The sequence below is a fragment of the Panulirus ornatus genome, chromosome 22 (assembly GCF_036320965.1).
Source record: "Panulirus ornatus isolate Po-2019 chromosome 22, ASM3632096v1, whole genome shotgun sequence".
NCBI lineage: Eukaryota > Metazoa > Arthropoda > Malacostraca > Decapoda > Palinuridae > Panulirus > Panulirus ornatus.
The window spans coordinates 5390487-5405039 of NC_092245.1; the positions used below are offsets into that span (position 1 = coordinate 5390487).

The 14553-nt window shown below is 40.8% G+C and overlaps 1 protein-coding gene across 1 annotated transcript in view; it reads left to right on the plus strand.

Moving 5' to 3' along the window:
* The window catches only part of Vps50 (vacuolar protein sorting 50), a 157884-nt gene that overhangs the window by 101572 nt on the left and 41759 nt on the right, over nucleotides 1-14553 (plus strand). Inside the window, exon 6 of the mRNA XM_071675939.1 lies at nucleotides 10919-11092. Coding sequence (XP_071532040.1) covers nucleotides 10919-11092 — 174 coding nt within the window. The remainder of the gene's footprint in view (nucleotides 1-10918; nucleotides 11093-14553) is intronic.

Here is a 14553-nt window from a genome sequence, read left to right on the forward strand (position 1 = left end):
GAAACAGAAGGAGTCACACGGGGAGTGCTCATCCTCCTCGAAGGCTCAGATTGGGGTGTCTAAATGTGTGTGGATGTAACCAAGGTGAGAAAAAAGGAGAGATAGGTAGTATTTTCAGGAAAGTAACCTGGATGTTTTGGCTCTGTGTGAAACGAAGCTCAAGGGTAAAGGGGAAGAGTAGTTTGGGAATGTTGTGGGAGTAAAGTAAGGGGTTGGTGAAAGAACAAGAGCAAGGGAAGGAGTAGCACTGCTCCTAAAACAGGAGTGGTGGGAGTAGGTGATAGAGTGTAAGAAAGTGACTTCTACATTGATAAGAGTAAAACTGAAAGTGGATGGAGAGAGATGGGTGATTATTGGTGCCTATGCACCTAGGCATGAGAAGAAAGATCATGAGAGGCAAGTGTTTTGGGAGCAACTGAGTGAGTGTGTTGGTAGTTTTGATGTATGAGACTGGGTTATAGTGATGGGTGATTTGAATGCAAAGGTGAGTAATGTGGCAGTTGATGGAATAATTGGTGTACATGGGGTGTTCAGTGTTGTAAATGGAAATGGTGTAGAGCTTGTAGATTTGTGTGCTGAAAAAGGAGTGGTGATTGGGAGTACCTGGTTTAAAAAGAGAGATATACTTAAGTATACATATGTAAGTAGGAGAGATGGCCAGAGAGCATTATTGGATTACGTGTTAATTGATAGGTTAATTTGGATGTTAATTTGTTGGGAGGTGCAGCTGGAGGGATGTCTGATCATCATCGTGTGGAGGCAAAGGTGAAGATTTGTAGAGGTCTTCAGAAAAGAAGAATGTTGGGTTGAAGAGAGTGATGAGAGTAAGTGAGCTTGGGAAGGAGACTTGTGTGAGGAAGTACCAGGAGAGACTGAGTGCAGAATGGAAAAAGGTGCAAGCAAAGGGCAGATTTTGTGTGTGTGTGTGTGTGTGTGTGTGTGTGTGTGTGTGTGTGTGTGTGTGTGTGTGTGTGTGTGTGGGGGGGGGGGGGGGGGGGGGGGGGGGATGTATTTAGGGAAGCAGTGATGGCTTGCGCAAAAGATGCTTGTGGTATGAGAAGCGTGGTAGGTGGGAAGATTAGAAAGGGTAGTGGGTGATGGGATGAAGAAGTAAGATTATTAGTGAACGAGAAGAGAGAGGCATTTGGATGATTTTTGCAGGGGAAATAGTGCAAATGACTGGGAAATGTACAAAGATAAGAGGCAGGAGGTCAAGAGAAAGATGCAAGAAGGGGAAAAGAGGGCAAATGAGAGTTGGGATGAGAGAGTATCATTAGATTTTAGGGAGATTAAAAAGATGTTTTGGAAGGAGGTAAATAAAGTGCATAAGACAAGGGAACAAATGGGAACTGGTGAAGGGGACTAATGGGGAGGTAATAACAAGTAGTGGTGATGTTAGAAGGAGATGGAGTGAGTATTTTGAAGGTTTGTAGAATGTGTTAGATGATAGAGTGGCAGATATAGGGTGTTTTGGTTGAGGTGGTGTGCGAAGTGAGAGGGTTAGGGAAAATGATTTGGTAAACAGAGAAGAGGTAGTAAAAGCTTTGCGGAAGATGAAAGCCGGCGGGTTTGGATGGTATTGTAGTGGAATTTATTAAAAAAGGGCGTTACTGTGCTGTTGAGTGGTTGGTAAGGATATTTGATGTATGTGTGGCTCATGGTGAGGTGCCTGAGGATTGGCGGAATGCATGCATAGTTCCATTGTACAAAGGCAAAGGGGATAAAGGTGAGTGCTCAAATTACAGAGGTATAAGTTTGTTGAGTATTGCTGGGAAGTTATATGGGAGGGTATTGATTGAGAGGGTGAAGGCATGGACACAGCATCAGATAGGGGAAGAGCATTGTGGTCTCAGAAGTGGTAGAGGATGTTTGGATCAGGTGTTTGCTTTGAAGAATGTATGTGAGAAATACTAAGAAAAACAAATGGATTTGTACGTAGCATTTATGGATATGGAGAAGGCATATAATAGAATTGATAGCGATGCTCTGTGGAAGGTATTAAGAATATATGGTGTGGGAGGCAAGTTACTGGAAGCAGTGAAAAGTTTTTATCGAGGATGTAAGGCATGTGTAAGAGTAGGAAGAGAGGAAAGGGATTGGTTCTCAGTGAATGTAGGTTTGCGGCAGGGGTGCGTGATGTCTCCATGGTTGTTTAATTTGCTTATGGATGGGGTTGTTAGGGAGGTGAATGCAAGAGTTTTGGAGAAAGGGGCAAGTATGCAGTCTGTTGTAGATGAGAGGGCTTGGGAAGTGAGTCAGTTGTTGTTCGCTGATGATACAGCGCTGCTGGCTGATTTATGTGAGAAACTGCAGAAGCTGGTGACTGATATTGGTAAAGTGTGTGAAAGAAGAAAGCTGAGAGTAAATATGAATAAGAGCAAGGTTATTAAGTACAGTAGGGTTGAGAGACAAGTCAACTGGGAGATAAGTTTGAATGGAGAAAAACTGGAGGCAGTGAGGTGTTTTAGATATCTGGGAGCAGATTTGGTTGCGGATGGAACTATGGAAGCGGAAGTGAGTCACAGGGTGGAGGAGGGGATGAAAGTTCTGGGAGTGTTGAAAAATGTGTGGAAAGTGAGAACATTATCTCGGAAAGCAAAGATGGGTATGTTTGAAGGAATAGTGATTCCAACAATGTTATATGGTTGTGAGGCGTGGGCTATAGATAGAGTTGTGCGGAGGAGGGTGGATATGTTGGAAATTAAATGTTTGAGGACAATATGTGGTGTGAGGTGGTTTTATCAAGTAAGTAATGAAAGGGTAAGAGAGATGTGTGGTAATAAAAAGAGTGTGGTTGAGAGAGCAGAAGAGGGTGTATTGAAATGGTTTGGTCACATGGAGAGAATGAGTAAGGAAAGATTGGCAAAAAGGATATATGTGTCATAGGTGGAGGGAATGAGAAGTGGGAGACCAAATTGGAGGTGGAAGGATGGAGTGAAAAAGATTTTGAGCGAATGGGGCCTGAACATGCAGGAGGGTGAAGGGCATGCAAGGAATAGAGTGAATTGGAATGATATGGTATACTGCGGTCGACGTGCTGTCAATGGATTGAACTGTGGCATATGAAGTGTCTGGTGTAAACCATGGAAAGTTTTGTGGGTCTGGATGTGGAAAGGGAGCTGTGCTTTCGGTGCATTATACATGACAGCTAGAGACTAAGTGTGAACAATTGTGGCCTTTGTTGTCTTTTCCTAGCACTACCTCGCACGCATGCGGGATGAGGGGGTTGTCATTTCATGTTTGGCATGGTGGCGGTGGGAATGAATAAAGGCAGCAAGTATGAATTATGTGCATGTGTATATATGTATATGTCTGTGTATGTATTTATATGTATACATTGAAATGTATATGTATGTATATGTGTGTGTGTGGACGTGTATGTATATAAATGTATACATTGAAATGTATAGGTATGTATATGTGTGTGTGTGTGGACATGTATAGATATACATGTGTATGTGGGTGGGTTGGGCCATTTCTTTCGTCTGTTTCCTTGCGCTACCTTGCTAACGCAGGAGACAGTGACAAAGTGTAATAAATGAATTATAAGTTTGTACTGTATGGAGAGGAAGTTTAACACTTGTGGGGCCCCATCTCTTGAATGCTTTCTGCTCTCATGCAACGTTGCTCTTAAGTTTGTGAATTCTTTCTGCATTATACATGTCCTCAGTCAGTCTGTTTCATTCATCCAACATATTTATACTACAAAAGTATTTCCTTGCATCCTTTTAAATATGTTTCGTACTTAATTTCATGTTATATCCTATGGTATATAAAGGCAAGGTTATTAGGTACAGTAGGGTTGAGGGTCAAGTCAATTGGGAGGTAAGTTTGAATGGAGAAAAACTGGAGGAAGTGAAGTGTTTTAGATATCTGGGAGTGGATTTGGCAGCGGATGGAACCATGGAAGCAGAAGTGAATCATAGGGTGGGGGAGGGAGCGAAAATTCTGGGAGCCTTGAAGAATGATTGGAAGTCGAGAACATTATCTTGGAAAGCAAAAATGGGTATGTTTGAAGGAATAGTGGTTCCAACAATGTTGTATGGTTGCGAGGCATGGGCTATGGATAGAGTTGTGTGCAGGAGGGTGGATGTGCTGTAAATGAGATGTTTGAAGACAATATGTGGTGTGAGGTGGTTTGATCGAGTAAGTAATAATAGGGTAAGAGAGAGGTGTGGTAATAAAAAGAGTGTGGTTGAGAGAGCAGAAGAGGGTGTTTTGAAATGGTTTGGTCACATGGAGAGAATGAGTGAGGAAAGATTGACCAAGAGGATATATGTGTCAAAGGTGGAGGGAACGAGGAGAAGTGGGAGACCTAATTGGAGGTGGAAAGATGGAGTGAAAAAGATTTTGAGTGATCGGGGCCTGAACATGCAGGAGGGTGAAATGCCTGCAAGGAATAGAGTGAATTGGAACGATGTGGTATACCAGGGTCGACGTGCTGTCAGTGGATTGAACCAGGGCATGTGAAACGTATGGGGTAAACCATGGAAAGTTCTGTGGGGCCTCACATGAATCAGCCACCAGTGCTGTATCATCAGTGAATAACAACTGACTCACTTCTCAAGCTCTCTCATCCACAACAGGCTACATACTTGCCCCTCTTTCCAAAACTCTTGCATTCACCTCCCTAACAACCCCATCCATAAACAAATTAAACAACCATGGAGACATCACACACCCTTGCTGCAAACCTACATTCACTGAGAACCAATCACTTTCCTCTCTTCCTACATTTACACATGCCTTACATCCTTGATAAAAGCTTTTCACTGCTTCTAACAACTTGCCTCCCACACCATGTATTCTTAATACTTTCCACAGAGCATCTCTGTCAACTCTATCATATGCCTTCTCCAGATTCATAAGTGCTACATACAAATCCATTTGCTTTTCTAAGTATTTCTCACATACATTCTTCAAAGCAAACACCTGATCCACACATCCTCTACTGCTTCTGAAACCACACTGCTCTTCCCCAATCTGATGCTCTGTACATGCCTTCACCCTCTCAATCAATACCCTCCCATATAATTTCCCAGGAATACTCAACAAACTTATACCTCTGTAATTTGAGCACTCACCTTTGTCCCCTTTGCCTTTGTACAATGGCACTATGCAAGCATTCCGCCAATCCTCAGGCACCTCACCATGAATCATACATACATTAAATAACCTTACCAACCAGTCAACAACACAGTCACCCCCTTTTTTAATAAATTCCACTGCAATGCCATCCAAACCTGCTGCCTTGCCGGCTTTCATCTTCCGCAAAGCTTTTGCTACCTCTTCTCTGCTTACCAAATCATTTTCCCTAATCCTTTCACTTTGCACACCACCTCGACCAAAACACCTTATATCTGCCACTCTATCATCAAACACATTCAACAAACCTTCAAAATACTCACTCCATCTCCCACTCACATCACCACTACTTGTTATCACCTCCCTATTAGCCCCCTTCACTGAAGTTCCCATTTCTTCCCTTGTCTTACGCACTTTATTTACCTCCTTCCAAAACATCTTTTTATTCTCCCTAAAATTTCATGATACTCTCTCACCCCAACCCTCATTTGCCCTCTTTTTCTCCTCTTGCACCTTTCTCTTGACCTCCTGCCTCTTTCTTTTATACATCTCCCAGTCATTTGCATTATTTCCCTGCAAAAATCGTCCAAATGCTTCTCTCTTCTCTTTCACTAATAACCTTACTTCTTCATCCCACCACTCACTACCCTTTCTAATCTGCCCACCTCCCATGCTTCTCATGCCACAAGCATCCTTTGCACAAGCCATCACTGCTTTCCTAAATACATCCCATTCCTCCCCCACTCCCCTTACCCCCTTTGTTCTCACCTTTTTCCATTCTGTACTCAGTCTCTCCTGGTACTCCCTCACACAAGTCTCCTTCCCAAGCTCACTTACTCTCACCACTCTCTTCACCCCAACATTCTCTCTTCTTTTCTGGAAACCTCTACAAATCTTCACCTTCGCCTCCACAAGATAATGATCAGATATCCCTCCAGTTGCTCCTCTCAGCACATTAACATCCAAAAGTCTCTCTCTTGCGCACCTATCAATTAACACGTAATCCAATAATGCTCTCTGGCCATCTCTCCTACTTACATAGGTATACTTATGTACATCTCTCTTTTTAAACCAGGTATTCCCAATCACCACTCCTTTTTCAGCACACAAATCTACAAGCTCTTCACCATTTCCATTTACAACACTGAACACCCCATGTACACCAATTATTCCCTGAACTGCCACATTACTCACCTTTGCATTCAAATCACCCATCACTATAACCTGGTCTTGTGCATCAAAACTACTAACACACTCATCCAGCTGCTCCCAAAACACTTGCCTCTCATGATCTTTCTTCTCATGCCCAGGTGCATATGCACCAATAATCACCCATCTCTCTCCATCAACTTTCAGTTTTACCCATATCAATCTAGAGTTTACTTTCTTACACTCTGTCACATACTCCCACCACTTCTGTTTCAGGAGTAGTGCTACTCCTTCTCTTGTTCTTGTCCTGTCACTAACCCCTGACTTGACTCCCAAGACATTCCCAAACCACTCTTCCCAGCAAAATATATATAAAATAATCCTATGGTTGCTCTGCCCTTACATCTCACAAGGAACTGTCCACTGTTTTTTTTTTTCATTGATCTCTTTTAAAAACAAGTCGTGATCAGGTCACCCCTCACTCTTCTGTCTTCTAAAATGAGTAAATTTAGTCTCCAGCCTTTCCCTGTAGCTCTCCTGATTATGGTACATTTTTTTTTTGCCTTCTATATGAGCTCTTTGCTCCTTTTAGAAGATTCCAAATCCATATCCAAGAAGTACATTCTAGTGTTGGCCTTCTGTAGGATATGAATAGTTTGCTTGATATTTCCTCATTCATATACTGGAAAGCTGTTCTTATATTTGCTCGACAGTTTGTGTTCCTAACTATTGTAATGTAGGACTCAGGCAATGTCTACCCTCAAGTCCTTCTTACATACAGAATCCTGAAACTTATTTCATGCTAGGTAATAATCATATTGAGGCTGTCTTTTGCTCATTACGTTACATTTGCTGTAGTTGAATTTCATCAATCATGTCTTTTACCAAATTTGGAGAATTTAGATCCCCTTGTAAGTTGATGCAGTTTTCCTTGCTTTTCACTTCCCTCATGACTTGTACATCATCTGCAAATGTATTCAGGTAAGAATTCATACCCTAAGACAAGTCATTAATGGTGACCTAAAACCAAGTAAGCAGTACACATAAGCAGTGAAAAGAACAAACAAAATTCTTAATTTCATAGGCAGAGTCTTTGAATTTAAGTCCGTGGAAATTATCCTTACTCTTTACAATTCATTTGTTCAACCACATATTGCATTTTATGTTCAGTTTTGGTCACATCACAGAAGAGAAGACATTGACAGAATGGAGAGAGTACAGTGTTGAGCTACCAAGATGATTCCAGGAATGAGAAACAAATCCTAAGAGATGAGATTAAACAACTTGAATCTATGTTGCATAGAAAAGAGAAGGTTAAGAAGTGATCTAATACAAGTACTCAAAATGATCAAAGGTTTTCATAATCTTGATGTATCAAGTTACTTATGACTCAATTCACCTGATTTTACTTGTAGTGATAGATGAGCAAACGATTTACCTTGAATGAGGTGAATTTTTTTTCTTCTGCAGGATTGTTATCATATGGAGCAATTTGCCAAGAAGACTGGTTGAAAGCAGTACTATAAATATCTTTAAGAATAGATTTAATAAATTCTTTGCTTGAAGTCCACAAATTTCATTATTTGCACCTCCATCGTCAAAATGAACTTTGCAAGTAACTCCCTTTGAACAACCTTTATGCCTTTTACCACACTGTTCTGTGAGTTTCTAATATCTTCCATTATCATGAATAGCCTCAAAAGGACCCAGTAGTCTGTTGCTCTGTGAATTCCTTAGTATTCCTTTGTATTAATGGTTCCAGAATTAAACCCTGTGGCACTCCATTGGTCACCTTAGCCCAGTTAGAATAAGCTCCCCTGTCATGCACTTTTGTTCCCAACCAATGAGATAATCACCTATACTGCTTGTAGATCCAACTTCTTAATCGGCCTCCCATGTGGTACATTGTCAAATGCCCTCTGGCTGTCCAGATACTGACAGTCCACCCAACCTTCCTTTTCGTCCAAGACTTAGATCACTTTCTTGTAAAACTCTAAGAGGTTAGTTACACATGACCTCCTTTCCCTAAAGCCATGCTCTCTCTTTGAGAAAATTTCTTTGAAATAGAAAGTCATCCACTCGTTTTCTAATATTTTTTCCATAACCTTACACACCATACTTGTAAGTGAGACCAATCTGTACTTCAATCCTTGTTTCTGGTCTCTTTTCTTATATATAGGTATGATAATTGCCCTTTTCCATTTCCTTGACACTATGCCTCTTTCCAGTGCCATCTTTAACTGTAATTCGAGTGGCTTATCTACCATATCTGTACACCTCTTTAGCACATGTGGTTGAATGTCATCAGAACCATGAGCCTTGTATGAGTCAAGTCCTTTTAGTATTCTGTTAATATCTTTTTAGATATTTCTTTTTAGATATTTCAGTGATTTCCAAAACCTCCTTCCCATTCCATCTCATTGGTGTCGGGTCTGGTTACCTATCCCTCGATTTATGCAGGGGTTATGCTCTGTGAAAGTCTTGCAGAAAAAAATTGTGAATAGCAAACCAATAAACATACGGTGAAAAAAAGGGATGTATGCAACACTGTGATATATAATGTGGTTGAAAATGTATTTCAACCACATTTCCATCATATTGATACAGCAGGAATTAACACAATCATTAAATGAATTATGTCTGCTGGTTCTGGGGTAGATGTTGCATGATATTTGGATGCCATATTAACAAACACAGACATGGGGTTGTAGGAAAATCATAATCACAGGTATATCCAAATTGCACAGATCACATAGATCCGCACACAATGGTTGTAACTTAGAGACTCACCCACTAGTGGGAACTTGACTGTTCCACTCGGGACCCATGCTTACGCCTCCCACTAACCCTCACTGAAGTTTTGGTGCACTTTGTGGTGCATACACCAGCATAGTAGCAAACAGTGACCATATAAAAAGAGGGACTGTTAGAAGTAGTTTCCTTGCAGAATAGAGAAATCACATACAGTGATCTTGCATAAAGTGAGGGATGGCTGTAGTGTCTTTTATCATGAAAGCAGTTTTGAATTTGTTATTCATTTCCTCACTTATCTCATCCTATGCAGTTTTTTCTCAGAATCCCGATCATATATGCCTTAACTGACAAATGCCTCCTGATGAATTCATGAAGTAGCTTTGGATTTTCACCTGCCTTGTCCACAGTATTCTTTTCAGAGTTTCTTTCTTCCTTTTTTCTTATTCTGTTATCTTGTAGCGTGCTTTCTTACATCTGGCAAATGTTGGCTGGCTAGAGTGCTTTCTGTATCTTCACCACTTGAAGCTACTTTGCTTTATGGTTCCTTTCATTAAACCTATCCTTCCTTTTTCTTACCATTCCCTCAGTATTTGATGCTTTAGGTAACCATGCTCTACTCCGATATTGTAAATCTTAGAGAACCTCTCAGCACAAAGATTTTTGATCCCAGCCACTGAAGTCCATTTCCCAGTCTATGTTACCAGAGAAATTCTTAAGCTTTGTTTAGAGTCCACCATTATAACTCTTCTCTATTTCTTATCTCACTCTGTTCTTTTATTAATGTCCTCTTTTACCACATACTCATACCTAAGCATTACATAATCATGTCTTTGATTTGGTGTGTTGTATACAAAGTTCTCAATATTCATGCTGGAATGAGTGGAGATAAGTTTTAGTGATGATGTATCAGTCCCTCTCATCCTAGTGTGATGATGTATCAGTCCCTCTCATCTTAGTGTGATGATGTATCAGTCCCTCTCATCCTAGTATAATAATGTATCAGTTCCTATCATCATAGTGTGATGATGTATCAGTCCCTCTCATCTTAGTGCGATGATGTATCAGTCCCTCTTATCCTAGTGTGATGATGCATCAGTCCCTCTCATCCTAGTGTACTCCATGACATTTTGGTATTGGAAAATTCCTGTATAGATTCTAAAAACTTGTGTCTCTATGAGAATCCAAATTGTTCTAGCTGTCTCTTTATGATTGAAATCCCTATTATCAGTACTTTTCTATCCCTGAGAAATGTTTCACTGCATCATGTACCATTCTGATTATTCCCTCATTGTTATCATTGTAGATTTGTTCCAATTTGTTGGAATTCTGTAGAGGATTGTATGCTAATAATGCCACTATTCTCTTCTTCCCTGCTGTTACTTTTCCCATTATATATTGCCTGAATGGGCCTTCTTGCACTGTTTCTTGAAACTTCAGGCTCTCTTTTATTGAGAGAACCAATCCTCAGTTTTAGCAGGGCTGTTCTATCCAGTATCCTGTTTTTATGACTGCACTTCTTGCTTTCTTCCTCTCTTCCTTAGATATATCTTACTTGAAGAATATCCCACTGAATTCCACACTGCATTTAAAATTCTTAGTCTTTAAGTATTTTCTGGCTTAATAACTCCAAGTCAAATATAACCATAATTTGTCACCTTCTTTTTTCTTAATTTGAGCCCTATTCTTCTCCTTTCTGTGTGTGTGTGTGTGTGTGTGTGTGTGTGTGCATGTATGTGCATCAGCATCTACAGATCAGATATGATTGGAGCATTTTCACTCAGATTTGCACTTCAATATTGAGGTAAGGCCCATATCCATTTCATATTGTTGAACAGAATTGTAGAATGTGGTAAACGGAATCATATTCTTTGATATCTCCAGTGTTATCTAAGCTGAAATTTGCTTAGCTAATCAATAGTTTTTATTGTAGGTGCTGAGTATGCGTTTAGAGGAAATGAGCCGTGTTTCCCCCATCCCTAATGAAGCTTACGTGGCATTGTGGGAGTGTATTGTTCGCATCACAAATTGCACTCTTTTGGAGGGTTTTGTTGGAGCCCGCAGATGTACCAATGAAGGACGTTCACTTATGCAACTTGATTATCAGGTAAGAAATCCTGATAAGCTGTAAAGCTGTAGTTGTTCCTCATCAAAAATACAGCTGATCCTAGTCAACGCTTTAGTGCTAAAGCTTGTCCTTTAGTAATTGGCTTAACCCTGCTGTCTTTGACTGTGAATTACAAATGACAAATTTGTAGAAAACCTTATTTAAAAAAAGAAATTGTATATCACAGAAAGCTTGTGAAATGAATAAGAATTACTGGATATGAACAGACACAGTGTTTTTAGATATTTGGCAAGAGAGATATAAAGAGGAAAGATCCTAGTGAAGCTAATTGGAAAGGTAGAATATGGGAAGTGATATAAATAAGTACTTATTTATCATTACCTCTTTGTAAAGTACTGGGAGAAAGTTGTAAGCTTCTTGGATCTCTGCTCTTAAACTTTATTCACCATTAAGTAGCTTTTTAAACATTTATATACTGCTGTCTTTCAGACATCCTTCAACATTATACTAAAACAATATTTTTGCTTTGAAAAATGTATGTGAGAAAAAACTTAGAAGAACAGATGGATTTATATGTAGCATTATGCAAGGGAAGGAGTAGCACTACTCCTGAAACAGGAGTGGTGGGAGTATGTGATAGAGTGTAAGAAAGTAAACTCTAGATTGATATGGGTAAAACTGAAAGTTGATGGAGAGAGATGGGTGATTATTGGTGCATATGCACCTGGGCATGAGAAGAAAGATCATGAGAGGCAAGTGTTTTGGGAGCAGCTGAATGAGTGTGTTAGTGGTTTTGATGCACGGGATCGGGTTATAGTGATGGGTGATTTGAATGCAAAGGTGAGTAATGTGGCAGTTCAGGGAATAGTTGGTATACATGGGGCGTTCAGTGTTGTAAATGGAAATGGTGAAGAGCTTGTAGATTTATGTGCTGAGAAAGGACTGGTGATTGGGAATACCTGGTTTAAAAAGAGAGATATACATAAGTATACCTACGTAAGTAGGAGAGATGGCCAGAGAGCGTTATTGGATTAGGGGTTGATTTATAGGTGTGCAAAAGAGAGACTTTTGGATGTAAATGTGCTGAGAGGTGCAACTGGAGGGATGTCTGATCATTATCTTGTGGAGGCGAAGGTGAAGATTTGTATGGGTTTTCAGAAAAGAAGAGAGAATGTTGGGGTGAAGAGAGTGGTGAGAGTAAGTGAGCTTAGGAAGGAGACTTGTGTGAGGAAGTACCAGGAGAGACTGAGTACAGAATGGAAAAAGGTGAGAACAAAGCAGGTAAGGGGAGTGGGGGAGGAATGGGATGAATTTAGGAAAGCAGTGATGGCTTGCGCAAAAGATGCTTGTGGCATGAGAAGCGTGAGAGGTGGGTTGATTAGAAAGAGTAGTGAGTGGTGGGATGAAGATGTAAGATTATTAGTGAAAGAGAAGAGAGAGGCATTTGGACGATTTTTGCAGGGAAATAATGCAAATGAGTGAGAGATGTATAAAAGAAAGAGGCAGGAGGTCAAGAGAAAGGTGCAAGAGGTGAAAAGAGGGCAAATGGCTACCTCGCTAACGCGGGAGACAGCGATAAAGCAAAATGAATAAATAAATAGTATATATATATATATTTTTTTTTTTTTTTTTGTCTCTGTCTCCCGCGTTTGCGAGGTAGCGCAAGGAAACAGACGAAAGAAATGGCCCAACCCACCCCCATACACATGTATATACATATGTCCACACACGCAAATATACATACCTACACAGCTTTCCATGGTTTACCCCAGACGCTTCACATGCCCTGATTCAATCCACTGACAGCACGTCAACCCCGGTATACCACATCACTCCAATTCACTCTATTCCTTGCCCTCCTTTCACCCTCCTGCATGTTCAGGCCCCGATCACACAAAATCTTTTTCACTCCATCTTTCCACCTCCAATTTGGTCTCCCTCTTCTCCTCGTTCCCTCCACCTCCGACACATATATCCTCTTGGTCAATCTTTCCTCACTCATTCTCTCCATGTGACCAAACCATTTCAAAACATCCTCTTCTGCTCTCTCAACCACGCTCTTTTTATTTCCACACATCTCTCTTACCCTTACGTTACTTACTCGATCAAACCACCTCACACCACACATTGTCCTCAAACATCTCATTTCCAGCACATCCATCCTCCTGCGCACAACTCTATCCATAGTCCACACCTCGCAACCATACAACATTGTTGGAACCACTATTCCTTCAAACATACCCATTTTTGCTTTCCGAGATAATGTTCTCGACTTCCACACATTCTTCAAGGCTCCCAGAATTTTCGCCCCCTCCCCCACCCTATGATCCACTTCCGCTTCCATGTTTCCATCCGCTGCCAGATCCACTCCCAGATATCTAAAACACTTCACTTCCTCCAGTTTTTCTCCATTCAAACTCACCTCCCAATTGACTTGACCCTCAACCCTACTGTACCTAATAACCTTGCTCTTATTCACATTTACTCTTAACTTTCTTCTTTCACACACTTTACCAAACTCAGTCACCAGCTTCTGCAGTTTCTCACATGAATCAGCCACCAGCGCTGTATCATCAGCGAACAACAACTGAATCACATCCCAAGCTCTCTCATCCCCAACAGACTTCATACTTGCCCCTCTTTCCAAAACTCTTGCATTCACCTCCCTAACAACCCCATCCATAAACAAATTAAACAACCATGGAGACATCACACACCCCTGCCGCAAACCTACATTCACTGAGAACCAATCACTTTCCTCTCTTCCTACACGTACACATGCCTTACATCCTCGATAAAAACTTTTCACTGCTTCTAACAACTTGCCTCCCACACCATATATTCTTAATACCTTCCACAGAGCATCTCTATCAACTCTATCATATGCCTTCTCCAGATCCATAAATGCTACATACAAATCCATTTGCTTTTCTAAGTATTTCTCACATACATTCTTCAAAGCAAACACCTGATCCACACATCCTCTACCACTTCTGAAACCACACTGCTCTTCCCCAATCTGATGCTCTGTACATGCCTTCACCCTCTCAATCAATACCCTCCCATATAATTTACCAGGAATACTCAACAAACTTATACCTCTGTAATTTGAGCACTCACTCTTATCCCCTTTGCCTTTGTACAATGGCACTATGCACGCATTCCGCCAATCCTCAGGCACCTCACCATGAGTCATACATACATTAAATAACCTTACCAACCAGTCAACAATACAGTCACCCCCTTTTTTAATAAATTCCACTGCAATACCATCCAAACCTGCTGCCTTGCCGGCTTTCATCTTCCGCAAAGCTTTTACTACCTCTTCTCTGTTTACCAAATCATTTTCCCTAACCCTCGCACTTTGCACACCACCTCGACCAAAACACCCTATATCTGCCACTCTATCATCAAACACATTCATCAAACCTTCAAAATACTCACTCCATCTCCTTCTCACATCACCACTACTTGTTATCACCTCCCCATTTGCGCCCTTC